Below are 25,343 nucleotides of genomic sequence, written 5' to 3'. Positions count from 1 at the left end.
ATGAATATAATGGTTAGTTGTATGTATATACATATAGTTGATGAATATAATGGTTAGCTGTATGTATATACATATAGTTGATGAATATAATGGTTAGTTGTATGTATATACATATAGTTGATGAATATAATGGTTAGTTGTATGTATATACATATAGTTGATGAATATAATGGTTAGTTGTATGTATATACATATAGTTGATGAATATAATGGTTAGCTGTATGTATATACATATAGTTGATGAATATAATGGTTAGTTGTATGTATATACATATAGTTGATGAATATAATGGTTAGTTGTATGTATATACATATAGTTGATGAATATAATGGTTAGTTGTATGTATATACATATAATTGATGAATATAATGGTTAGCTGTATGTATATACATATAGTTGATGAATATAATGGTTAGCTGTATGTATATACATATAGTTGATGAATATAATGGTTAGCTGTATGTATATACATATAGTTGATGAATATAATGGTTAGTTGTATGTATATACATATAGTTGATGAATATACTAAAACAGCAGAGAGGTGAGACGGACCAGTGGCTTCCAGAGCTTTGGTGATCTGGCGCAGAGAGAAGCCCATCTCCAACAGGGGCACAGCGATGGCAGGAGGAGGAGGAGGAGACGTAGACAGCCGGCTGCTGGGGTCCGACAGAGCTGGAGCAAACAACAACAACATTAGAGACCATCATCATGAAATCTGGGATGTTGGTTTGAACTTTTGGAATGAGAGAATAATTCAAATGTTGCAGGGTTTCCCTCAGTGTGTCACAGTGGAGCCTGAAATATAGAGCAGCTCTATTAATGTCAGAAGACATTATTAAGAATATCTTAAGCTTCAGTGAAAACAAGCAGAGGTACTAAATCACAGAGAGAGGCCCATTGTTTAAATCATCATCTAATATTTAAAAGGTTCCCTCTGGAATTTTCTTGTAAACCAGGCGGAGGGAGACCTTCGGTTCTGAAAAATGAAGTCAATGCTTCATGTGTTAAAGCTGCATTCTCTCTAGTGTCCACCAGGGGGCGACTCCTCTGGTTGTATAGAAGTCTATGAGAAAATGACTCTACTTCTCTCTTGATTTATTACCTCGGTAAACATTGTAAACATGAGTTTATGGTCTCAATCTCTAGTTTCAAGTCTTCTTCAATACAGCATGATGTTCATTTAGTACATTATGGTCCATTTAGAGTCACACAGACCATAAAGCAGGGGATGCTTTAGGGCGGGGCTACACGGTGATTGACAGGTCTCTACCAGAGACGTATACGGCGTCTCTACGTCACTCCTCCTCAGATGGCGACGGATAAATTGTTGAACTCAAGGCTTTAAAACATCAGTCCACAAACTAACGAGTGATGTCACGATGACTACGTCCACTTCTTATACACAGTCTGTGGTTCAGATTCACTTTGTATCCTTGAGCTCTAAGAAAGGTGTTGAATCCATCCTCTTCCTCATAAACCTGCATCGTTTACATCTCTGTTTACCAGCTTGCAGTAAGAAAAATCAATGAAATCAGTTTTATGTATCGGTTTGTAACGACTAAAGAAAACACAGTAACTCTGGCTTACATCAACATACTGTACAAGCTTTTCAGCAGCAGAACAGCGATGTTTACATGCATGGCAGTCTGGCAGACTTACAGGTACCCATTCTGTTCTGAGGTCTGGAGGGTTGGGAGTCGGGGGAGGTGAGACTCTGCCGGCGGCCGACCTCGTCAGAGGGCGAGGTCGGCAGATACGACACCGGAGGAGTCTGAGCTCGCCGGGTTGGAACCAGGGTGGTGGTCGGGTAGCTCGAGAACATTTGCCTGTCGGATCACAGAGAAGCATTAAAATAATCATCTCAGTTTGAATCATTCATGAGAAACAAAAGGCTGGCTTGGCTGCGGCCATCTGCTCTGACCTGAGGAGGCTGAGAGGCATGACCCCCGGAGACTCCGAGGCGGGGACGGTCTCCGTGTCTGTGACGGGCGTGGTGGCAGTCGTGGTGTCCTCCAGCGAGGAGCTCATGAAGGAGGTGGTGCTGGAGGCCGAGGGGCTGGTGGTGATCGGGGTTTGAGCCAACTGCTCGCCCTCCGTGCCTTCCCCCTCACCTTCTGGTTCACTCCTAACTCCTGAGGGAGACGAAAAGCCCCGGGGGAAAAGTGAACTTTGTGTGTCGGATGCCTCACGCAGACATGTAGATATATTATATTATATTATAATTCATCGCCATGCATGCTGCTCAGATTAATAATAGTGAACAGCTCTTCTGCTGCAGGCACGGCGTCGCTCCGTAGCACAGTCCTGCTTTTTAAGGCGCTAATGTACGGAGGTTCCATTCAGTTACATTGCGGTGCGTTCAAGCTCCAGTAAAAAATGGGTTTTGGGCAAAGGTAAATTACAACCTAGAGTCTATGATTACAACGCTTAAATGTAATCTTGTAAAATGTAGTTTTTGGCAGAAAACTTTAATGAATCCAGTTGTTTGAAGGAGATGTTTTCACAACATGAAATAGATATGAGAGAGGAGAGTATGACCGGTTTGATTTCATAACACTATGAAGTGAGTTTTTATATAATAACCACTATCGATGACAGTAACAAAGTACATTTATTTTCTAATTGCTCAACTCTTTGTTGATTGTATTTATTCATTAATAGGCCGTTGTTTTCTATTCTGGAGAAGTCAGTTTGTCTATCTGGCCCATAGCTTAGCGTGGAGCCCTGAGAAACACAAAGCTTTGTCAGTAAGAGCTCTCCGGGCTTCACGTGGCTTCATATTCTCACCAGGCTTGGCCTTTCCCCCGCTGGGCTCCTCCAGCAGCCCGTTCACCACCAGCTTGTAGATCATGGCCTGCGCCCTCTCCAGGTCGGCCAGGCCCAAGGCCCGCTTGATGGGGGAGCGCATCACCGCCCGCTTCACCATGTGGCGCATGAGGAACTGCAGAGCCGCCCGCATCTCCACTTCTTCCTGGCACACCGGCGAGGTGGCAGCTGTGCTTCCTCCGGTGCCGGCGTTCAGATCCGCATTGTGGCCGCTGGGCGCTGCTTCTGGTATCACCTTAATGTCAGAGGAGAGGACAGATGAGCACGATGCCCTGGATCTGCTTCACACCAGCAGACACACATGTATCCATATTTAATGATTCTAGTTATAGAAAAGAAAAACATACATATAAAAACAGGGAAGGGAGGTGAAAAACATAAATGCACTTATTCACAGTTATATCTTTACTATTCTCAGATCCTTCCGTTAGAAATAAAACTCCTTAAAGCAGAGGTTCTCAAATGTTTGTTTTTTACATATTTTCTGCACTTCTATAGTCTTAGTTATGTTAAAGAACAACACAAGAGAAATGTATTAAGATATTAGACATGTACTTAACATATTCGCATGGATACAAATGTGTTTTGATTAGAATGTAATCTATGAACTGCTATAGATTTAAACATTTTAATATTATTGTTGAACTATGAAGCCATTTGTTTCCTCAAAAAAGTTAGAGGGATATATTGGATGTTGTCTGAGGTACTTATGCATCGTTAGTGCATAAAAAACTAAACTCTTGTCTTCTCCAAACTCCGTCTACTGTAGTAAAACACTGACGATGGAGAAGAAGCTCACACTACTAAACCCTGTACATTTCCTCACACCGCTGAGGAGCATGTGTGTGATTCATCTGACTGTTGTACTCCGTGAGCTCTGATATATATATTTATATATATCGGATATCTCTTATACCTTTGGTATGAGCAGCAGCTCGGCGTACTTGCTGCAGCTCAGCAGGGTGCTGAGGGTCTTCATGGCTCCCAGGTAGAGGTAGGACAGCTGCACCGCGTGGATTTCAGACTGCGTGGCAACAGGGGAGGACTCGTGGCCGCGGGATCCGTGCTCGTGGCCTTTCTTCCTGTTCCCCTCGGCGGGAGTGTGAGGAGCCACGGTGAAGAGGGTCTCGTTCCCGCCAGCCACAGAGGAGATCTCGCTCTCCGACTTTGAGTTGGGCGCCGCGTGTGCTTTCACCTCGTCCAGGCTGTGGGACACTCGGAGGTCAGAGGTTGTGATGTTTGGAGCCGCTCCGCCGTTATCTTTTTGCTCGTTGCGGTTGTGCTCCTCGCTCTCCGCCTTGTCCTCGTTCCCGGCTGGCTCCTGCCCGGACGAGGCCGCGCCGCGGTGCTTCTTGTCGTGGCGTCGCGAGCTGAGCTTGGCGGCGGTCTCCTCGTGGATGCTGGTGAGGTAGGTGAGGTCCAACAGCAGCGAGGCGGTGAGGCCACGGAAACGCGCCACGTCGAAGGGCAGCGGCTCGCAGGGCTCCAGGTTGTAAAGCGGAGTGTCACTAGGCGACCAGAAAGTTGGGAAGCTTTAATAGAAGGGAGTGGAGAGTGAAAGGAGACAAGGGAAGGAAACACAAAGTGAGGGAAAGGGCAGGAGAGAAAGAGCACAGCATGCGAGACAAATAAAGAAATGGAGTGTGTGGGTATGGCACAAAATCATGCCGCTCGGTGAATCATCGTGCAGAAGAGTTGTGGATTAATGATGAGTCAATAACAAACATGAAAACAGTGAATTAGAGCGAGGGGGAAATGGAGGGTGAAAAATAAACCGATGAAGAGGCTAATGCAGGGTGTCAGAGGGATGTGAATACAGGCAGTGAAGAAAGCTCCAGAATACATTCTCATCAGCCATGAGGTCAAACTGCCGACGACCATAAGTCACACGAGCACTGGAGACGCACCGATCAGTTTCACATACAGACCATTCTGTGCTGGTTTGAATTTACACGCATTTCAAACCCTCTTATCGACTTTATTTCTAAAAAAAAACAACAACTGGCGACATATTTAGCGACTTATTCAGACCATCAGGTAAACACAAGAAATATATTCACATATATCATATTGATATATATTCCACGCAGTGAGTTAATAAAACATAATATACACACTTTACATTCTTGTAAATAGATTCATTCATAGTTTTGTATAAACAGATAAATAAATACATCACTTTAGACGGATAATAAATCGTTGACTCTAAAACAGACCTACATACATCAGTATAGAATAGAATGTTTTCTATGATATGAAAATTTACAAATCATGTTCATAATTTATGAACATCCAATTAAATTTTCCATTTAAAGAAAAGTTAAGAGGAAAGTTTGTCTAAACTATAAATGACCTCTGAATCAGCAGGTCAGACTATTCAAAACGATTTAAGGAATCAGGATCAGCCAATAAGAAGACTTGCTGTCGGTGCGTCTCTAACATCGTGCAGAGCGCTGCTGTTGGACCAACAATCATGTGATGGATTTCCCCTCGTTAAAAGCAAAAGCTGCTGACTCAGCACATATTGTTTGAGTGTGCAGTGACAGTCAAAATCTTTACATGGCCGATGTTGAAATAAATTCACAACTTGCTTACAATTTGGTATATCTGTAAAATATACCAGCAAATAACAAATATAGCAACGTATAAAAATGTCAAAGAAAGGTGCCACAACCCCCCGTACCTGATGGTGATCTCGGCCTCGTCCCACTGCACCTTCGCCGAGGTGCTGCCTTCCTTCACCACGCCCAGTAGTGTGGCGTGCCTCCCGGTCTGCTTGTGCACACATCTCCCGCCGACACGCAGGCCCGCGTCCGCCCCTCCGATCACCGCCAGGACCGGCCACACCTCCGTGCAGAGCGTCCTCAGGTGGTGCTCCGACAGCTCCCCCAGGCCGTGCTGCCGCCCGTGGCGTCCCCGCTCCTCCTCCGTCCTCGTGGGCGTCTCCTGGCTTTCCCTCTGGGCGTCGTGCTCCTCGCGGCTCTGCACCGAGCGACTCTTCTTCAGCCTCTGACCCCCGCCACCGGACGTGCCGGCGGACTCCCTAAAGCAAGGCTTGATCCTGTGGAGCCGCTCGGTCATGGTCTCGTTGATGCGGTGGGTCCAGAGGTCGGTGCGATGCAGGATGCGGATCAGCTGCGTAGTGGCCTCGGCCAGGACAGTGGCCATGGGGCTGCAGACCGGGTTGCCAGGTAAGAGGTCTCGAGGTGTGCCCCTCATCTGCATGTCACAGATCTTAACCTGGAACAAATAAGCAGAATATACATATATAATATATATATATATAATATATATATATGTATAATATATATATATATAGAAAGCATCACATTAGTGTAACTGCGTGTAATGGTCTTTGTGAATTGGACTGTTTTTGCAATGTGGCTCATTAACATAAAAATGGCCACATTTTTGCATACTACCTCATTTAAATATGAGTAAATGACACAGGGGGTGAGTATTATTTGTTGCTAGAAGAATCACACAGGGTTTTTTTTGTATTATTTGTGCAGGTTTAACAGCTGCAAAACCCTAACAATCCTTCTGTGAATCCGCCCTCAGAGATCATACCAGAACAAAAGCTTAAAGTTATGGAATCTCATCCCCCAGTAACAGCTGAGTCACTGTAAAAATGAGCAGATGAAAGAACTCCTGCAGATGGAGCAGTAGGTGGATGCTTATGTGCGTTACCTTCTCTCCTGGGTTACTGCTGTAGAACATCACACAGGGATAGAGCTCTGTGGCGTCAACGTCCTCGAAGGCCAACTTTGGTTCCTGTTGAATCACAAGTCAGCAGTTAGAGATGAACACAGAACCCCGAGGAGGACATGTGGCTCTTTTATGTTTCGTCTTTGCTATTGAATTGTGTGTGAATAAATGAATATGCATGCGTGTCCATGTCCAGACGAGACATTCATAATTTAGGGACGGACTAGCAATGATCAACGCAGTTTGTGATACTTTAAATTATTTTTTAAATATCCAAATCAATATTCAGTGTGTCTCACCTCTCCGTTCTTGCCGAAGGAGATGGTTCTGGCCTCCATGTCCAGGACGCAGGTGATGAAGTCTCCCTGAGTGAAGCTGCTCAGAGTCAGCGTCTGCTCTCCGTTGTGATAGAGGTTCCCGCTGTACGCCCGGTACAGCCACATGTCCGACGTGGGGCGGTGGTTGAAGTCGTGCACGGGCCATCGTGAAACGCCCACACACGTGCCCTCATTGCCTCGGTTCTCCTTCACGATGTAAAACTACAGAGGAAATAAAACGGGACGTGGTTCAAAACAGGCAAAAAATTAGATAAGTTTATATTTCTGTGTAAAGCAGTTTCCCATCAATTAATGCTCCGCCTCTACTGTTATCCTTCCTTAACTATCAGATTATTCAGCCCTGGTGTGTACATTCAGCTGGCTTCATGAAGATTTTGAAATGTTTAAAAAAAAAATGAGTTCCCGACTGGGAAAGTTCCCATGAACGCCCCGCCCCTCAAGTCGGAACAAAAACTAGGAAAGATGTTGAAAACTTTGTTACACGACTTGCCGATTGACGTCACATGACTGAGAAAGATGGCGAACGAAAGTAAACGTGTTGACGATGAGAAACTTTGTTATTAATTCATGTATTGCGTATCAATTTTAAGAGGGTATAAGGTTGTAACAGTTAGTTGCTGTCCACGTAGAGGGACCTTGATTAGTTCGAAAAGTTGGTCTTTCCACACCGGGGGCGGGACTAATAGACAACACAATAATGGGAAATACTCGTCTGCTAATATTTTGTATCAAAACTATTCATACTGGCAGCGATGCAATTTTGTCAACACTTCAAAGGTTAAAACAGATTCACAAGCAGAAGACCAACAACCAGCATCCTGTTGACCCAGAGCAGCGTCTGACTGTCTGAGCTGAACTGTTACAGCCGAAGACACTGTAAGATATTTCCTTTCAGTGAATACCTCTGAGTGAATTTGAGGGCTTTTATTGTGAAAGGTAAGAACAGAAGTAGTGGATCTGGTCTGTGTTGCCTTTGTCAAGGTTGAAAGGTGTAATAAAGTTTGCCGTCTTGGTTCAGACTACGGAAGTTGTAATGGCTATCAACGTCTTGTTTAAATGCTCCGAGTAGTAAAATACAGAACATCTTCTTTGTAGCTTCCGAAGTCGGAACAACTTCCACAATTCAGGATGTCAAAGCATCCGAGGAGCGCGTGGAAGCAGCAGGAGATAAGGTAATAAACAGTAACTGTACCTTCCACTGGTAGCATCCAGAGGAGATGCCGGTAGAGGCCAGGCCGTAGCCTTTACCCCCACTGCCATGCGTCAGACCCTGGCCGTTCTCCACCATGCAACACTGAGCCTTCTCCGGGTCAAAGGACACTTCCTGGATGGGAAGGTTCTCGTCCTCCTCCTCTGACTCGCCCTGGGGATCAAAGAAACCGTCGGCCGCTCGAACAAATAGTCATAATAATCAAAACACGAGTCGGGGGGGAGGATGGAGGATGATTACTACACCTGCAGTTTGAGTTCCTGAACTTTTTCTTTAATCTGGATCGAGTGTTTGGCTTGAGCAACGGGAGCTTCCCACATGCAGTCGGACAAAAGGGCGAAGAGCCGCTCGACAACCTAGAGGAGAACAAACTTTATCAGCTCACTGGCTGTTATTGAGGAGTTGCACAAAAAAAAAAAAGCAAAGAAAGCCGACAAACCTGTGTCATTTGGTCGTCCTCCATATTGGCCTCACAGGCAGGAAGGACGGCCTCCAGCACATGAAGAGCCAGGAGCCGAGTTCTCAGGTTGCCCACCAGAGGGACCCCTAGAATCAAAACAGCCACGAGGGGTTAATGAATATCTCAGCTTTGTAACATGAAGCAGGCGCACATGTTACACGGTGTCGTGTGTCACAACGGCTGGTTGTACCTAAGCAGCATTTCTGCGCTGCGATGTTGAGCAGCACTTCGGTCCATTTAGGGGAGGCCATCTTGGACTGGATGGCCTTGGAGGACACCACTCTCCTGAGGAAGACAAGGAAGTCTCCGAGGTGCAGCTCAGCAGTGTGCTGCTTACGGATCAACGCTGAGGAACGAGACAATAAAAAACACGGACACAATTACAGACCTTTGGTTATGTTTCATGGAAAACAAACACTTTCACTGGAGGCACAGTAACTATTGCTCTTAAAGGGATCTGTTTTTAACCATTCTTTCAGGCGGCAACCTCCGGTTCTGTCCAGTAAAGTCAATGCTTCATGTGTTAAAGCTGCATTCTCTCTAGTGTCCACCAGGGGGCGACTCCTCTGGTTGTATAGAAGTCTATGAGAAAATGACTCTACTTCTCTCTTGATTTATTACCTCAGTAAACATTGTAAACATGAGTTTATGGTCTCAATCTCTAGTTTCAAGTCTTCTTCAATACAGCATGATGTTCATTTAGTACATGATGGTCCATTTAGCGTCAAACAGACCATAAAGCAGGGGATGCTTTAGGGCGGGGCTACACGGTGATTGACAGGTCGCTACCAGAGACATATACGTTGCGTCTACGTCCAAATCATTCTTGCCAACAAGGTTAAATTAGTTTTATATTTGAGTTAGTTAATGGAAATACTATTGTCAACAACAGTGTTTGATCATAGCTTCTGTTGATGAAAACCAGTATGTATTATCCGTGTGTTATCCGTGTGTTATCCGTGTGTTATCCGTGTATTAACCATGTATTAACCGTGTATTAACCATTTATTAACCATGTATTAACCATGCATTATAAAAACTCCTTCATCACCTCTGAAGTCTTTCTTTTCAGAGTCTGCTCCGTCCTCCTGTTTGCTGTCCTCTTGGTCTTTTCCAGAAGAGAGAAGACTGACTCCCGCCTGGGACAGCAGGTTCTTCAGCTGACTGCAGAGCAGATCCAGCAGCGACTGGACAACCTTGGGACTCAACTTGTCCGCGTACGTCCTGCGAATCAAAAGGACAAAACAGTTTGTTGATATAATCTTCGGGTTTTACAAAGTGCAGATTTCATTCCTCTGGTTTCTAAAGCTCTTACCCGGTGCTGATGGCCAGTATCTGCAGCAGGCGTGTGGAGGCCACCTTGAGGGCGGTGCTGAGCTGAGACACTCCGGGTTTCTGCAGCAGCTGGAGCGGCTGGCCCAGCATCGTCTCCGTCCCGCAGAGCTGAGACAGCACGCTGAGCAGCCCGCTGGAGATGGCCAGGGACACGTCCACCGGCTGGTAGCGGACGCTCAGCGCAAAGACGGTGACCAGCAGGAGGCGCTGCTGGGCTTCTAGGACGGAGAAGAGGTCGAGAGAAAGAGATAAAATAATCAAACAGGCTGTTAATAAAGCGAAGCCTGGAAATTCATCATTTCAGGAGCCGCTCTGCCGTCGGTGTCGTCAATTTAATGACGGCACGATGATTTTAGGTCGACAGAAATACTGAATTTAACCCAAAAGTAAAAGATCATTTTAACTCGGATACATAACTATCAGTGAAATAAAGAAATAAAAACTTTTTATTTCATAGAATAATTAATCGGCATTTACGTTTCAGTTGTGGAAGGTTTTGTTGAATTGAGCGGATTAATTTATCTGCGTAGTTAAAAGGTTTATTTTTTGTCTGTTTGTGTTTGTTGTTATTATTTCCTACTTTGTCTGTTGCCTGCAGACAAAGTTAATATTCTGTTATAAATCCAGTTGTGAACGACGTGGATCGAAGACTTGTGGGTGTGTTTTATTTTTTTATTTTTAAACATTCATCCTCATAATTATTTACATACAGAGTCTGTTAGCAGGAGAACGCTCACACTTCTTCTTCTACTCTGGTTGTGTGCCCAGTGTTTCACTTAGCATTCAATAAGTATTCAGAATCTCAAGGATGCTGAAATAGAATCTGTAAAAAATTGATTGACGGGAAAGAGGCTGAGGCAATGTGGGCGGGGCATCAAGGCCAAACTGAGGGGGCGTGTTCCATCATGGCCCCCGTCAAAAACCTTCCCCGAAGTAATGTAAATGTAAAACAAGCCCAATTAACTACTTTTGAAAGTTGTCCTGCACTTTGAATGAACAAGTGAGAGCAGATCGCAGGTACGACAAAAAAAAGTTAATGTTCAATGTCTTTAATTCGTATATTCTACAACCTGAATAATTTGATCCTGATAAATGATGGAGGCTCCACTGCTGAGGTCGTGCAGCAGTCGTCTCTCTTACCTATGTGGTGCTTGTTTGCCTGCAGTGCTCTCTCCAGGGTGACAGACAGTTGCTGGTAGATCTTATGAACAGCTGTCTGGATTTCCATCTGGAGGCTCCTCTTCGTTGCTTTTACACCATCCTGCAAAAGAGAAAGATGTAAACACACAGTTAATATGGTCACTACTCAGGCTGCACGACATTACTGACAACCAGGCGCCAACCTCCGGTTCTGCTGAGTGAAGCCGATGCTTCATGTGTTAAAGCTGCATTCTCTCTAGTGTCCACCAGGGGGCGACTCCTCTGGTTGTATAGAAGTCTATGAGAAAATGACTCTACTTCTCTCTTGATTTATTACCTCAGTAAACATTGTAAACATGAGTTTATGGTCTCAATCTCTAGTTTCAAGTCTTCTTCAATACAGCATGATGTTCATTTAGTAGATTATGGTCCATTTAGAGTCAAACGGACCATAAAGCAGGGGATGCTTTAGGGGCGACGGCGAAATCGCCCGACTCGAGTCTTCAAAACATCAGTCCACAAACCAACGGGTGACGTCATGATGACTACGTCCACTTCATATAAACTATGTATATGCTGAAAACTGACTTTGGGAATTTTTTATTTTTTTTGTGATATAAAAATAATTTTCACCAGATGACAACAAAGTACCCGTTTCTTCAACATCATCCTTTCTGCAGCAGAAACATTTTCTCACTTTTGCAATCAAATTTTTTGTTTCAGTGTTTCTCTTTTTTCCTGCTTTGGTTGTTTGATAAATTGATGAGAGTAATTGTGATTGGTGCTTCGCTGTGCATGCAGAGTCACGACCACCAAATTCTGTGTATCCAACAACTCTTAAATCTGAGTAAATCAAGTTACATTTGACATCTTCTGTGCAAGCTTTCCATTTGTATCAAAGCAGCAAAAAATATTGCAGCATTACAAGTTTGAGTTAAACTGAACTGTCACTTGACTATCGATGCTCATCAGTATCAGCAGTTGATGAGGCTCACACGTACCTGGTAGTGATGCAGCTGCACGCTCTCCCTCTTCAGGCCTCCGGCGCCCACGGTGCCGAGGCCAAAGCAACCCGCCAGGAACTGCAACCTGACAGAGGTGAGCAGGGAGGAGGACTGGAAGGCGCCGCCGGATCGATCCGCGTCCCCGGGCTGGCTGCCCTTCTCCTCCATGCCGGAGATCAACACCACAATCTGGTGGAGCGCCTCCAACCGCAGCTGGAGATTAAAAACAAATCCCAGTGGTCGAGTGGATATTCTAACAGCGTCGCATGTGTTTTCTAGATCTTTTAGCTGCACTATTACCAATAATGTGTTACTGTTTTCAGAAAATCTGCCTCATTCATTTGACACTACGTAGTTTTAAAGAATAAATCTGGTTATATTCTACCATTTTCTTACTGAAAAACAACAATATTGATTGTATCCAAGAAGTATTGTGTGTGTATCAAAGCCTGATATCTCTTCTTCCTCTTGTTAAAACACATCGATGACGTGTAGATTCATTCATTACCATGAACACACAGGGATTAAGTTTGTACATCCATCAATTTTCCTCGCCTCCTCTCCTTGCATCCCAGTGCCTTCCACCTGAGATGTGAGCGGAGGAGGCGAGGAAGAGACACGAGGAGAGGGGAGTTGAGGAATTTAACTAAATGAGACATCCTTTGCTTCGTAGGCAACATTTTAAAGCGACGTCACTTAGAGTGAGACAGAGACCCAGAGAGGTCCTGAGAGAGCCCCTCACCTCTGCCCTGCTCTGTTGCTGTTCCATGGCCAGGATAGTCGCCTGTGGGCTGGTGGACATACTTTCCTCCGGCTCCTTGAAGGCCGGAGCGAGGCCCACATCGCCGCTGATGAAGCTGACCATGTTGTCGATGAGAGCGTGGATGCCCAGCGAGCGGCTCAGGTCCAGGTCCGACTCCTCGTAGAACAGTGCCGAGCTGTAGCTCCGCTGGCGGCTCAGTTTGGCCCGGAACCAGGACTCGGCCAGGGAGTCCGGTGAGCTCTGAGGTAAGCCTGAAGACGGGAGGAAGAGAGGAGCCTTTCAGATGTTTAAATGCACAACGTAACACTTTTGATGGATGGGCCATGTTGCTTTTAAGCACTTAGGAGCTATGCAGGGTAATGCATTATTACTCTATAAGAGCTCATCAAATGGAGAAATGCTGAGTCGTCATGCGGGCACAAGCCTTTATGAGCCATTATGGATTCATCTATAATGGGTGCACTGAGTTTCAAACACCCACTGAGGGTAAAAATGCTGTAGTTGAGAAGTGAAATGGCAACCGGAGCTCGTGTTTCCATACTCTAAAGCACTGAAGTTTAAGCATCAGTACTGATGATTCATTTTAAAAAGGACAGTAGTGATGTTTAGAAGTGCGTTAGTATGAGGTTCTTCTCCATCATCAGTGTTCTACTACAGTAGAGTTTATAGAAACACATATTTTAGACTCCTAAAATAATCTATATCAGTTTAAGCTTTATTTAGAATATTTTCTCCTCTTTACTTTGATGTCAGACAGACCTTTCTGAGGGGAACTGAAGCTGTTATCTTTGTTCTCTTCAAAGACACCAGACTCCATTCATAAAAACAGTCATTTAACCTCTCAGAACTCAGGAGTTGCTGGTTTACTGTTGCCTCCTAACTTGTCATTGTGTGACTTTGGTGTTTTAAAGCGGTAGTTCAGAATCACCAAAGTCACACAATAACACAATAACACAAACACACTAACAGATGGAGGCAGCAGTAGAGCAACAACTCCTGTGGTCTGAGAGGTTAAATCACTGTTTCTGTGAATGGAGTCTGGTGTCTTTGTAGAGATCAAAGATAACAGCTTCAGTTCTCTGACATCAAAGTAAAGAGGTGAAAATATTCTAAATAAAGCTTAAAGCTTAAACTGTAATAGATTCTTTAAGGAGTCTAAAATACGTCCACAGCAGTACATTGTACTCCTGTGTGTTTCTATAAACTCTACTGTAGTAGAACTCTGACTCTGGAGAAGAACCTTATACACACACACGACTAAACATCTCTATATCAGTACGGATGATTTCTGCGACTGGTAATTCCATGAACTCTCACAAATCACAATCTTCACTGGGAACGAGCCTTCGTTGTCCAAAGTAACAGAAGAATGAACTGTTATTTGAACAATGGGCACATCTGTATGGTCTTTCTTGTCTTTTTGCTGTAGGTAGACTACGACAGTGTCTTGAAGTGAAGCTCAAAACAAGAACCTCATCATGAGAGATGAATGGCGGGGGGGGGGGCATCACAGTCATGGAGGAGTGAGCTAACGAGAGGAAGAAACATGCCATCGTGTACTTGCTTGGAGCTCCTCTTGTCTTTGGGGCTCAACTGCCCCAAAAGAAGCAAATAAACTATCCACACAGGAACCAAAAGACAGAGAGACAAGAGCAACGTGTGACTGACGACCCGCCATCACCTCACTCGTCAACATCAGACGGACCTTTTCCTGAAAATCATCTTTACCTCTCTTTTTGTGAGAGAACGCCAAGTCCGGGTCAACGTTCCTCCTTCCGCTCTGAAACAGGAAACAGAGACAGAGCGTGATGCAGCTTTCAAATCTCTACATCACACAAATACCAATGCAGTGAGACAGACGGGTATGTATACGCATATGTATGTATACGCATATGTATGTATACGCGTGTGACGGCCTCTGGCTTTAAGCAGGGCCTGCTGTGGGCGTTCCCTTGTTTCTTGTCTGTGCTGTCTTGCAGGTCACACACACAGAGAGAGACAGAGAGAGTGTGTATGATTGTGTGTGTGTGTGTGTGTGTGTGTGTGAGAGATAGTGTGTGTGTGTGTGTGTGTGTGAGATAGAGTGTGTGTATGTATGATAGAGTGTGTGTGTGTGTATGATAGAGTGTGTGTGTGTGTATGATAGAGTGTGTGTGTGTATGTATGATAGTGTGTGTGTGTGATAGTGTGTGTGTGTGTGTGATAGTGTGTGTGTGTGTGTGTGTGTGTGTGATAGTGTGTGTGTGATAGTGTGTGTGTGTGATAGTGTGTGTGTGTGTGATAGTGTGTGTGTGTGTGTGTGTGTGTGTCCTACCAGAGTGCACCCCTCCTCGTCTGACTCCGGCTGAGAGAGGTCTGACTCGCTCCTGGACTTCATGAGTCTGTAGCTCGGGCTGCTCTGCACTGAGTGGCTCTCAGCGCTCAGACTCTCGCTCCTTCAGACACAAACACAAACTAATCTTAAAGACGCAGCAACGGTTACAACTGTGACTGAACTAAACATGCACTGAACCCCAAAGATGATACATAAAAAAGATGGCTCACCATTTTATATAATTAATGCTTACTACGTCTCTGTATGTACAGAATATATTTGTACTACGCATAAACATTTACTACATTCATGCTAATATTACAGTTTATATATTTAACAATTACTGTACGACTGTCTTCTAAAAAATTATTCATTATTGCATTTTATATTGTGTTATAAATAGGGTTGGTTTTTTACACTCAAAGCTTCTATTCAAGTTTTTGAATTAATCTTTGAATGTTAACCTAAAAAATGTACAAGCCTTTTGTTATTGTAGTTATATAAATATAATTGATGTCCTGTTTGATTGCTGCCAGACTGATCCGTCTATTTCCTGTTTATAGTTTGGATAAACATGTTGTCAATTTCTATATTTTTTTCAATAAATGTTGACTTTTTGACTTTTCTACAAATATTAGAATACTAACATTATACTAATACTAATACTACCAATATCAGTGGAGCCTGATCTGTATATGCAACTGTGTACAAATACTACTGTAGGTTCAAACAGAATCAATAGACGTGCAAAAAAAGAAGTGCGCAGCATTTAAATGTTGATTTATAATCTAAATGTCAACGTTATGAATGAAGCTTTAAACTATTAGCTACAGCCCTATATAGTGATTCCTATGTCTTCGCTTCTGAACTATTTCATGTCTTAGTTTTTCACTTGTGTGATTTTAAACTGCACATCAAACAGTTGGAAAGACGTAATTTTAATCCTTTTATAAAGCCTCAAGTGTCGGTAATATTTAAATGTTAAAAAGTCTCGCACAAACATTACACCGTTGTTAAATTAATTCTAATAAGCTTGTTTTTAACATGTGGAACTATCCTTTAATACTGTGCGGTTACATTAGCCTCATTCTACAGTAGAGGGATATTCTAACAGCACAAAATCACCACTGAAGAGGGAACCAACTATTTGAGTTCTGATGTGTCAGCCCCTCCCCCCTTCATAATGAATCTAGGTGCTCAGACCTGGTCATGAAGCTCAGACACTCCTGTGTTCCCGTGGCGGACTGGGTCTGGTCCTCCTCCTCCTGGTTCTGCTTGGTCAGCTCCCCCAGCACAGGGCTCACCCCCAGCAGCAGCAGGGCACAGCGGTGGATCACAGAGTTACAGGCGGCCGTGTACAGGTCCTGGCCTTCTGGGAGACCCTGAGACAGGACAGTGTCCTCCTCTCCTCCTCCTCCTCCTCCTCCTCCGGTCCTGGAGGCCGAGCCAGAGCCCAGTCCTGTGCTGCTGCTGGCCCGCTCTCTGTCCCGACTGCGAGCCACCTCCCGCGCTGAGAGGAAACATTGAAAGATTTCTGTGTGGTGCCAGATGCACATACACAAATAAAACACACACACACACACACACACACACAAGATGCTGGGTTAGAGGACAAGCAGCAGCCGCACAATACACTCAATGGTGACGCGCTGCAAAGATCAGAACCAAAGCTCATACAAACGAAACGCATCACAAAACCTCCGAGCACACCTTGGACCTAAATTACAACAACAAGGATCTTACAATCAGACATCACCTTACAGACATCTACTGTATTTCCACCAAAAACCACTGCCGGGATGAAAAGCATGTTTTCTTTAAACACTCGCCAAAACAACACCGTTTATCAAAGCCAGAAGCTGTAAAAACACAATATTATCGTCAGATGTTCACCTTTTCGACGGTCCTTGAACACATCATGTGAGACGAACGCTTCCGTCAGAAAAGCAGTCAAAACGAAGCTTACATTTTTGATATTTAATCAAAAACATTGTATTCTTATGACTATTTAAAATCTCAACCCAAATAAACCGTTTGCTCTAAAAAACATTAAATTCTGTGCAGGACAGGAGAGGCCTCAAAAATGTAAATAGTTCAATTTATATAGGAAGTGGAGCCTCCGTTTATTCTAACATTGGTAACACTTGTGGATGCTAAGACAGTCTACTTGTTTTTGACTTTTTTATGATTGATGTCCTTCTAACTGTGTTATTCTGCACTAAAGACATGTTCTCGTTCTCTCTACTCATAATCCAATAACATCGCGGAGGCTGCGTCCTCTGAACCAAGACGGAAAACTCTTTTGAACGGCAGCGGCGGCTCTTTCCGTTCTCACCTTTCACAATAAAAGCCCCAGACATACACACTGCATCACTCACTTACATTCACTCAGAGGTCACAGCACTGTTATAACTTATTTTTGCAAGGAATTTAAGTGTCAATCCTTCAGATTTCAGTTCCAAACTAACAGGCAATTCTTCCAAATTTTGTGCGTAGTTCCATTTTGTGTGTGTATATAATGAAGAAAAACTGTAATACAGCAGATTTTTCCGGGAATGTCACCACAAACACCCAGTTTTTATCACTGCAAATATATAAATATTGCAACACTTTCATTAATGGGCCATATGACTCAGTGATGGTGACTTAACAGACATTTGTCTCAATGAAAATCTTCTAATTGCCACTTTAAACGGTCATGAGCAGCAGTGTGACATGTGAAGATGGAGACTTATGAACTTACAGCTCATCTAAATTTACAGTTTCTCCAGTCCTGAAAGGTATGAACACACGTTGGTAAAATAATAAATCATTTTCAGCAGGTATCAATCAAGGCATTCATTTGGTTTTGTGACAACACAAGAGAACAGTATTGTTTACATCACTGGGATGCTTTGTCATAACAAAATAAATTGAGATTAGCATTGAATTTAGAATTTAACTGCACGTACATCATTAAATAAATATCCAAACCCCTGAAACTTCTGCACCTACATGACAACACCTGATTGGAAGACTTGAATTTCGCCCAACACGATACACTGCCAAGCAAATTCAGCAGAAACTGATTGTTCAGCATTTTCACCAGTTGAATAACGACCGTCACAAAGCAGAGATGTGAATGAATGCGAGCAGGCGGGATAAAAGAAAGAGCCTTGAATGAACTGAGAGATACATGTTTTAAATGAAATACTAGCACACATAAAAAGTACAACTCCATGCAGGTGTACTCACTTCCAGCCGTCATTACTTCGTGTTCCCGGTCATCCTCTTCGTCGTCCTGTTCCTGATGCCCCTCCTCTCTCTCACGGTCGGCTCTCTCCTCTAGCTCCGCCTCCTCGTCGATGGTGCGCGTGAACGAGTTCTCCTGAGGGTCCATGTCGAGGGAGTCCTGATTGTCTGAAATCTGACAGAAATGTTACAAAATAACATCCATGAGTGGATTTGAAAATGATACAGAATGTTTTTGTGGTTGTTTTGTTATAGCAACTAGTCTACAAGGCTCCACACTAACTATTCCACCACTGTCGCGAAAAATCATTCCAACCGCTCTGAAGCATTGTAAACTGTGGAAAACTCCAAAGCCTGAACGCATCATAACGTAATTGAATGGAACCTCCCTGCGTTAGCCGTTAGCTGTGCTGCTAACGTAACTAGCTCTCCTCCTGCTGATCTAAACACGGATTTGTTCACATTATCCGTACGGATCAACTACGGCCCGTTACACTACTAATTCTATAAGAGGAGTCCGCGATAGAGTGGTATCTATCAGAACTATTTGTATGAGAAGACTTGTTTAATCTTCTAATTATAAAAAGCAGTTTGTGAGACTTTAAATGCAAACTCACCCTCCTCTCACGTGAAGAGGATCTGGTCTGGACGAAGTCCATGTTCTTACAGGCCAGCAGGCGGTTCCGCACCTTGTAGACACTGCGATAGACCTCCGCCAGGTTCTTAGATGGTTGGTACCTGACGGGGAAAACAAAAATATACTTGTGACATGTGATTTTTAATCTATTCTGGCACTGTGGGACAATGTGCAGACCTTTAACACATCATAAATAGGATGTTACGGTACCTGCCCTCTCCACAGGCTTGGCCCAGCAGCCCTGTGTGCTTCAATAAGGCTGCCAACACAAACGTGGACACAGTGTCCAACAGGGACTCGTTACTGAGAGACGCATTGTCCCAGTCTGTAACAGAACACACAGTACAGTTCACTGTCAAGACTGACACCTCTGGCACAGAGACAATATAATTCATTACATGCTGAGTCAAAAAGGGGACCTTTGCTCATGCCATAGTCCTGCATGTTGATCCAGAGGCTGTTGGCAGGTTCTTTAGAGGAACACAGCGCCAAATCCACCAAGACACTCAAGTCGGGACACAGTGTGGAGTCAAAGGGCTTCTGCTCTTCATCATCGGACAGTGCTGCCTCCAGCAATGAGCTGATGCACGAGTCTGAAAGACACAAGTGGACAAACATTCATCGTCTCAAGTATACAAGGGCAAAAAGAAGAAACACAAACTGCCCTCAACAGCTGAAAGGTTACTGCCAGCGATGAACATGTTAAACCCGGCCGTCACAGCACCATACCCGCCCCTCCCTACCGAGCTGTGGGATGTCCATTTCCAAGCCGTTGCTGAAGAGGGGAGTTTTGAGCCAGTAGGCGGTATCCTGCTCCTCCAGCGAGGTAGCAGCCCCCTGCAGCATCCCACCGAGGCAACGGCCCACGAGGAGGGCGACCGTCCTCTCCAGGTCCACGAGCCACACCCAGGAGAGCGCCGGCTGTGGCAGCGACATCCCCGAGGCCGGCTCAGCAAAGTCAGACGTACCTGGACAGTGAAGGTTGTGTGGTGGTGTAGGACAGTATGAATGAAAGTTTACACTTTCAGGGAAAATAAGGTCTTGGGAGCTCTACACAGCCTTTGATTTGTGCAGACTTACAGCCGTGAATTATATCGAAAACTAGAAAAACAAGAGTTATATATTACATTTGTGGCTCACAAGCCTCAAAACGTCTAGAGGACAAAATGAGTAAATGCTAAATAGTGAGATGCTAAATCTTTGTATAGAGCCAGTGCAAAATAAACTGCCACCCAGCTTTGAGGGAAAAGCACAATACTGTTAAAAGTTTTGTCACAATCAAGACGAGGGTTCGAGGCTGACACGCATCCATGTTATCCTTAAATCTGTCACCACATTATAACCCAAAGGGATTCCGTACGGAACAAAGACCGACCAAATCCAAACTAAATATATTCAACCTACTTTTCATTCAAAGAGAATCACATTAATGTGCAGTAAATTAGTTTTTGATCTCTAGTGATAGAACAGCTAAAACAGACCTGGTGACCCAGTGTATATAATACACAACACTGTTAAAATAGAAAACATTTTTAGTCATGAAATAATAACCTATTACTCTGAGTAACGTTAGTTTATTTACATTTTTAGGGGCGAAACACACTTTTTAACTTCACAGGAATGTTTGCTTCATTGTTTTTTTTTTTTCATATTACCAAACAGCTAATCAATGTTGATACGGTGTGAATGCTATTAGATAATAGAGAGATAGTTACTTTATTCATCCCACAAGGGGAACTTTGTTCGTGTGATGATAGAGTACATGCTTTGAATTCCTTAGACATGTCTTTGCCAGATGATAAAACTCATTATATAAAGACGATATAGATTACAAAGCAGGGTCAGGGTTTCTTTAGCTTCTTGCTCACCATGCAGGGGCCACTGCAGCTCCTGGTCCTCCAGAGGGGAGGCAGCAGGCAGCAGCCTGTTGAGGCGGTCCAGAGGAGGCAGCAGGTCCAGCAGGTGGCTCAGCAGAGGCCTCGCCACCGACACCGGCAGCAGCAGCAACGAGTTGATGATCTGGCACAGCATGCTGCCTGCCGCCGACACGTAGATCACATCTGGAGATGGAGACACGGAGGTTGAAAAACACAGGAAATTATGAAAAAAAACAAAGAAATAATGAAAAAAAAACAAAGAAATATTGGTTAAAAGGGTGAGAAAAGGGTCGGTAGAAATAAAAGATGTGATAGAAATCTATTAATCCCAAAGGAAATTATTGATCAAAGATTACAACAGAAGAACAAGAAGAAAACAATAGAGGAAGACTATAAATATATATAAACAATAGAGTAATAAGTATTCAGTGAATGAGAAGTAATACTGACACCAGCACCTAACAGAAGCTCAAATAGACAATTGTGCACGATATTGAAAAGTAATAAAACGTTTTATTCCAAAGATCTTTTCTGTTTACTTTGAATAAATGATCATGTTTCATATCAAAACATATAACCTAAATGATTTACATGTTTTATGCAGTTTAACCTGCACAGTCTTTAAGTGAGTAGCGTGAGAAGAAGAGAAATAATGAAAGTGTTTTGTGACGAAGAGGCAGAAGTGGACAAGCGGAGGACACACACACACACACACAGAGAGAGACAGAGAGAGAGACAGAGACAGAGAGACAGAGAGAGAGAGAGAGAGAGAGAGAGAGATTCAGCCACAAGAGATGAACCGATCCTCTTCACCTTGCAGCTTCTCTCGTATGCTGCCGTTCCAGGAACTCTCTTTGATCAGAGCAGCAGAGCGGGAGAAGATGTCGGTGGCGTGAGGCAGCAGGAGCTGCAGATGCTTGTGGAGTAAAGCCACACTGCTGCAGTTCTGCAGAGAGAAAGCACGAGGACCGTAATGTCTCAAGACGCTTAATTCATTTAATCTAAATTCAAATATCTGGCTTGAAGGCTGCTGAACATCGTCACATTATCACAGAGCATACAGAGAGTTACTTTCATGCATCAGTTCTGAAAATAATGTGTTTTTACTAGTGCTGGGCAACGATTAAAACATTTAATCGCATGGATTTTTTGCGATGAATCGCATTGTTATGGAAAAGTTCAATAATGAATTCAAAAGTAGTGTATTGCGCACTTTTATTTTAAAAGTACTGCTATATGAACAAAAGGTCAATAACCTTTGGTTCACGAGATGCAGGTAGCATGTTTTATACTTAATGTGAATATAATTCATACTTTGTTAGCATCTTATTCTGAAAACCGGATGTGCGTCTGAAGAAACCGGATGTTGTCTCACGTTAATCTTTCCGCTAACTTTCAAAGTCCTTCGCTCGTTCCCGATCTGTGCTGTTTAAATGCGTTTACCGTGAATTTCAGCATATAGGTGCACTAACATTACTGACTATAGGATGTTTGCTGGCTTTTATCCCACTGTTCTTGTCATCCTCTTGTTGTTATGTATATATATTGTCTCTTGTCTTTCAATTTAAAAAAAAGAAAAAAAATATATATATAATAAATTTAAAAAATGCGTTAACGCGCGATAAAATAATTGTTGGCGTTAATTAATGAATGCGTTAACGCGAAATTAACGCGTTAACTTGCCCAGCACTAGTTTTTACGCTTCATGAAGAAGACCATGTGAGTTCTGAGATTAGATGTGCATTAAAGAGTAAATAACTTCATCAGCTTGGACATCAGAGGGCTTCTGCCTTTCAATGGTGAAGCTATAATCTCACCAGTGTTAAGAAAAAAAACCTAAAACACATGATCCGATTGGCACCGGACCAAGAGGTTTGAATAACTCCGTGATTTTCCACATAATAAAGCCGCTATCCGTGGAAGAGAGAGTCGGCGTTTTTGAACAAGACGAGCCGAGTGTCCGTACCTCGGTGACTGAGTTGATGTGGCAGTACGCCAACAGCTGCTTCTGCAGGGAGCACAGGAGCTGGTGGAGGTGAGCCGGCTGGCTGCTGTCGGAGGAGGACGTGCCCTGCTGCAGCTTATTGCTGTTCTTCTCCAGCTCACCGAACGCCTGATCCTGCACAACAACAACACAAGTACGATGTGAGGGATACATTCAAGGACTCACGGTCAGGGTATAGTTTATTGTCATTATGCAACACAGGGCTGCACGACGAGAGTTCATTTGCTACACAAGAAAAACCTTTTTTTATTTTGCATCAGGATGAATGTAAACAAACGATTCTCTGGGCAGATAATCTGGTCGGCATTTTACATTAAGAACCAGGGGAACGTGAGAACGTTGAATATATATCGCAACGCAGTTTACTTGTGATAAATAAACAGACAACGTGTACTCAGTTCTGCTGCTTTCAGTATTCTGATCAAATACGACACATTACTTGAAGAATAAAAGAATGAATTGAACATTGAACACGAAAGACGTGTTTTCAAAGCAGAAAATGTTCGGCAAACCACCTTTTGACCTGAGGTACTTATACTTACACTAAAGTATTCACATTCATATTATTCTGCTTTATACTTTTTACGCCACTACATTTCTTTGAAAACTTAATTTATTTTGCAGATTCAGATAAATAATGTAAAACTTTATTCCACAAGATTCCTGGCAGTATATGCATGCAAAGAAAAAAGTATTTAGTCAGCCACCAATTGTGCAAGTTCTCCCACTTAAAAAGATGAGAGATCATTTTCATCATAGGTACACTTCAACTATGAGAGACAGAATGGGGGGAAAGAATCCAGGAAATCACATTGTAGGATTTTTAATGAATTAATTGGTAAATTCCTCGGTAAAATAAGTATTTGGTCACCTACAAACAAGCAAGATTTCTGGCTCTCACAGACCTGTAACTTCTTCTTTAAGAGGCTCCTCTGTCCTCCACTCGTTACCTGTATTAATGGCACCTGTTTGAACTCGTTATCAGTATAAAAGACACCTGTCCACAACCTCAAACAGTCACACTCCAAACTCCACTATGGCCAAGACCAAAGAGCTGTCAAAGGACACCAGAAACAAAATTGTAGACCTGCACCAGGCTGGGAAGACTGAATCTGCAATAGGTAAGCAGCTTGGTGTGAAGAAATCAACTGTGGGAGCAATTATTAGAAAATGGAAGACATACAAGACCACTGATAGTCTCCCTCGATCTGGGGCTCCACGCAAGATCTCACCCCGTGGGGTCAAAATGATCACAAGAACGGTGAACAAAAATCCCAGAACCACACGGGGGGACCTAGTGAATGACCTGCAGAGAGCTGGGACCAAAGTAACAAAGGCTACCATCAGTAACACACTACGCTGCCAGGGACTCAAATCCTGCAGTGCCACACGTGTCCCCCTGCTTAAGCCAGTACATGTCCAGGCCCGTCTGAAGTTTGCTAGAGAGCATTTGGATGATCCAGAAGAGGATTGGGAGAATGTCATATGGTCAGATGAAACCAAAATAGAACTTTTTGGTAAAAACTCAACTCGTCGTGTTTGGAGGAGAAAGAATGCAGAGTTGCATCCAAAGAACATTATACCTACTGTGAAGCATGGGGGTGGAAACATCATGCTTTGGGGCTGTTTTTCTGCAAGGGGACCAGGACGACTGATCCGTGTAAAGGAAAGAATGAATGGGGCCATGTATCGTGAGATTTTGAGTGGAAACCTCCTTCCATCAGCAAGGGCATTGAAGATGAAACGTGGCTGGGTCTTTCAGCATGACAATGATCCCAAACACACCGCCCGGGCATCGAAGGAGTGGCTTCGTAAGAAGCATTTCAAGGTCCTGGAGTGGCCTAGCCAGTCTCCAGATCTCAACCCATAGAAAATCTGTGGAGGGAGTTGAAAGTCCGTGTTGCCCAGCGACAGCCCCAAAACATCACTGCTCTAGAGGAGATCTGCATGGAGGAATGGGCCAAAATACCAGCAACAGTGTGTGAAAAGCTTGTGAAGACTTGGAGAGGGTGAAACAACAGCGCTTCCTTCCTGAGTAACGTCTGCCTTGGTCTATTCCAAACAGATCGTTAATGATCTCTCAGATAATGGTTTGTTATCGAGCGGCACACACACTGAAATCAATAAGAGCGAACTCTCCGATAAGAGCTGCAGCAAACATCTACTCACGGTATAGAAGCCCAGGTTCCTGAGCAGCGTCTTCATGAGGATCTCGGCCAGGTGGGTGTCAGGGTGTCCCGCCGTGTCGCTGTACGTCGGGTCCGGGGCGGCCGCGAAGCCCGGGCCAGAGCAGAGCCCCTCGGGCCCATCGGCCGGAGAGCTGTAGCCCAGGAGCGAGGCCACGTGGGTGTGGTCCTGGAGGCTGGTCAGGATTATGTCGAGCTGCATCCTCTGTGGCACAAAAACACACACGTTTAAAATGAGACTGCTGACCTAGACAGAAAAAACAAGCCGACAAACAGCACTCGGTGTTAAACTGGTAAACATGGAG

At 43.9% G+C, this 25,343-nt stretch overlaps 1 protein-coding gene across 1 annotated transcript in view; it reads right to left on the bottom strand.

Annotated features, from left to right (window-relative positions):
* Positions 1 to 530: 530 nt before the first annotated feature.
* The window catches only part of LOC142944449 (putative E3 ubiquitin-protein ligase HERC1), a gene marked incomplete at its 3' end in the record, with an annotated part of 39,130 nt that continues 14,317 nt past the window's right edge, over positions 531 to 25,343 (bottom strand). Inside the window, exons 14-42 of the mRNA XM_076085655.1 lie at positions 25,022 to 25,243; positions 22,814 to 22,966; positions 21,661 to 21,793; positions 20,839 to 21,030; positions 19,714 to 19,938; positions 19,390 to 19,563; positions 19,181 to 19,295; positions 18,951 to 19,071; positions 18,337 to 18,508; positions 16,306 to 16,636; positions 15,103 to 15,223; positions 14,517 to 14,568; positions 12,768 to 13,039; positions 12,023 to 12,238; positions 11,022 to 11,142; positions 9,862 to 10,099; positions 9,598 to 9,770; positions 8,737 to 8,892; positions 8,526 to 8,632; positions 8,332 to 8,442; positions 8,069 to 8,239; positions 6,838 to 7,077; positions 6,521 to 6,604; positions 5,514 to 6,070; positions 3,747 to 4,362; positions 2,792 to 3,065; positions 1,926 to 2,136; positions 1,664 to 1,830; positions 531 to 676 (exon numbers count right to left, since the gene is read on the bottom strand). Of these exons, the coding sequence (XP_075941770.1) occupies positions 531 to 676; positions 1,664 to 1,830; positions 1,926 to 2,136; positions 2,792 to 3,065; positions 3,747 to 4,362; positions 5,514 to 6,070; positions 6,521 to 6,604; positions 6,838 to 7,077; positions 8,069 to 8,239; positions 8,332 to 8,442; positions 8,526 to 8,632; positions 8,737 to 8,892; positions 9,598 to 9,770; positions 9,862 to 10,099; positions 11,022 to 11,142; positions 12,023 to 12,238; positions 12,768 to 13,039; positions 14,517 to 14,568; positions 15,103 to 15,223; positions 16,306 to 16,636; positions 18,337 to 18,508; positions 18,951 to 19,071; positions 19,181 to 19,295; positions 19,390 to 19,563; positions 19,714 to 19,938; positions 20,839 to 21,030; positions 21,661 to 21,793; positions 22,814 to 22,966; positions 25,022 to 25,243 (5,871 nt within the window). The remainder of the gene's footprint in view (positions 677 to 1,663; positions 1,831 to 1,925; positions 2,137 to 2,791; positions 3,066 to 3,746; positions 4,363 to 5,513; positions 6,071 to 6,520; positions 6,605 to 6,837; positions 7,078 to 8,068; positions 8,240 to 8,331; positions 8,443 to 8,525; positions 8,633 to 8,736; positions 8,893 to 9,597; positions 9,771 to 9,861; positions 10,100 to 11,021; positions 11,143 to 12,022; positions 12,239 to 12,767; positions 13,040 to 14,516; positions 14,569 to 15,102; positions 15,224 to 16,305; positions 16,637 to 18,336; positions 18,509 to 18,950; positions 19,072 to 19,180; positions 19,296 to 19,389; positions 19,564 to 19,713; positions 19,939 to 20,838; positions 21,031 to 21,660; positions 21,794 to 22,813; positions 22,967 to 25,021; positions 25,244 to 25,343) is intronic.

Source organism: Anarhichas minor, unplaced genomic scaffold (assembly GCF_050575085.1).
Source record: "Anarhichas minor isolate MPS153535 unplaced genomic scaffold, ASM5057508v1 ptg000233c, whole genome shotgun sequence".
Classification (NCBI taxonomy): Eukaryota; Metazoa; Chordata; class Actinopteri; order Perciformes; family Anarhichadidae; genus Anarhichas; species Anarhichas minor.
The sequence above is the reverse complement of the archived record's forward strand: the minus strand, read 5'-3'. Positions and strand labels throughout refer to the sequence as shown.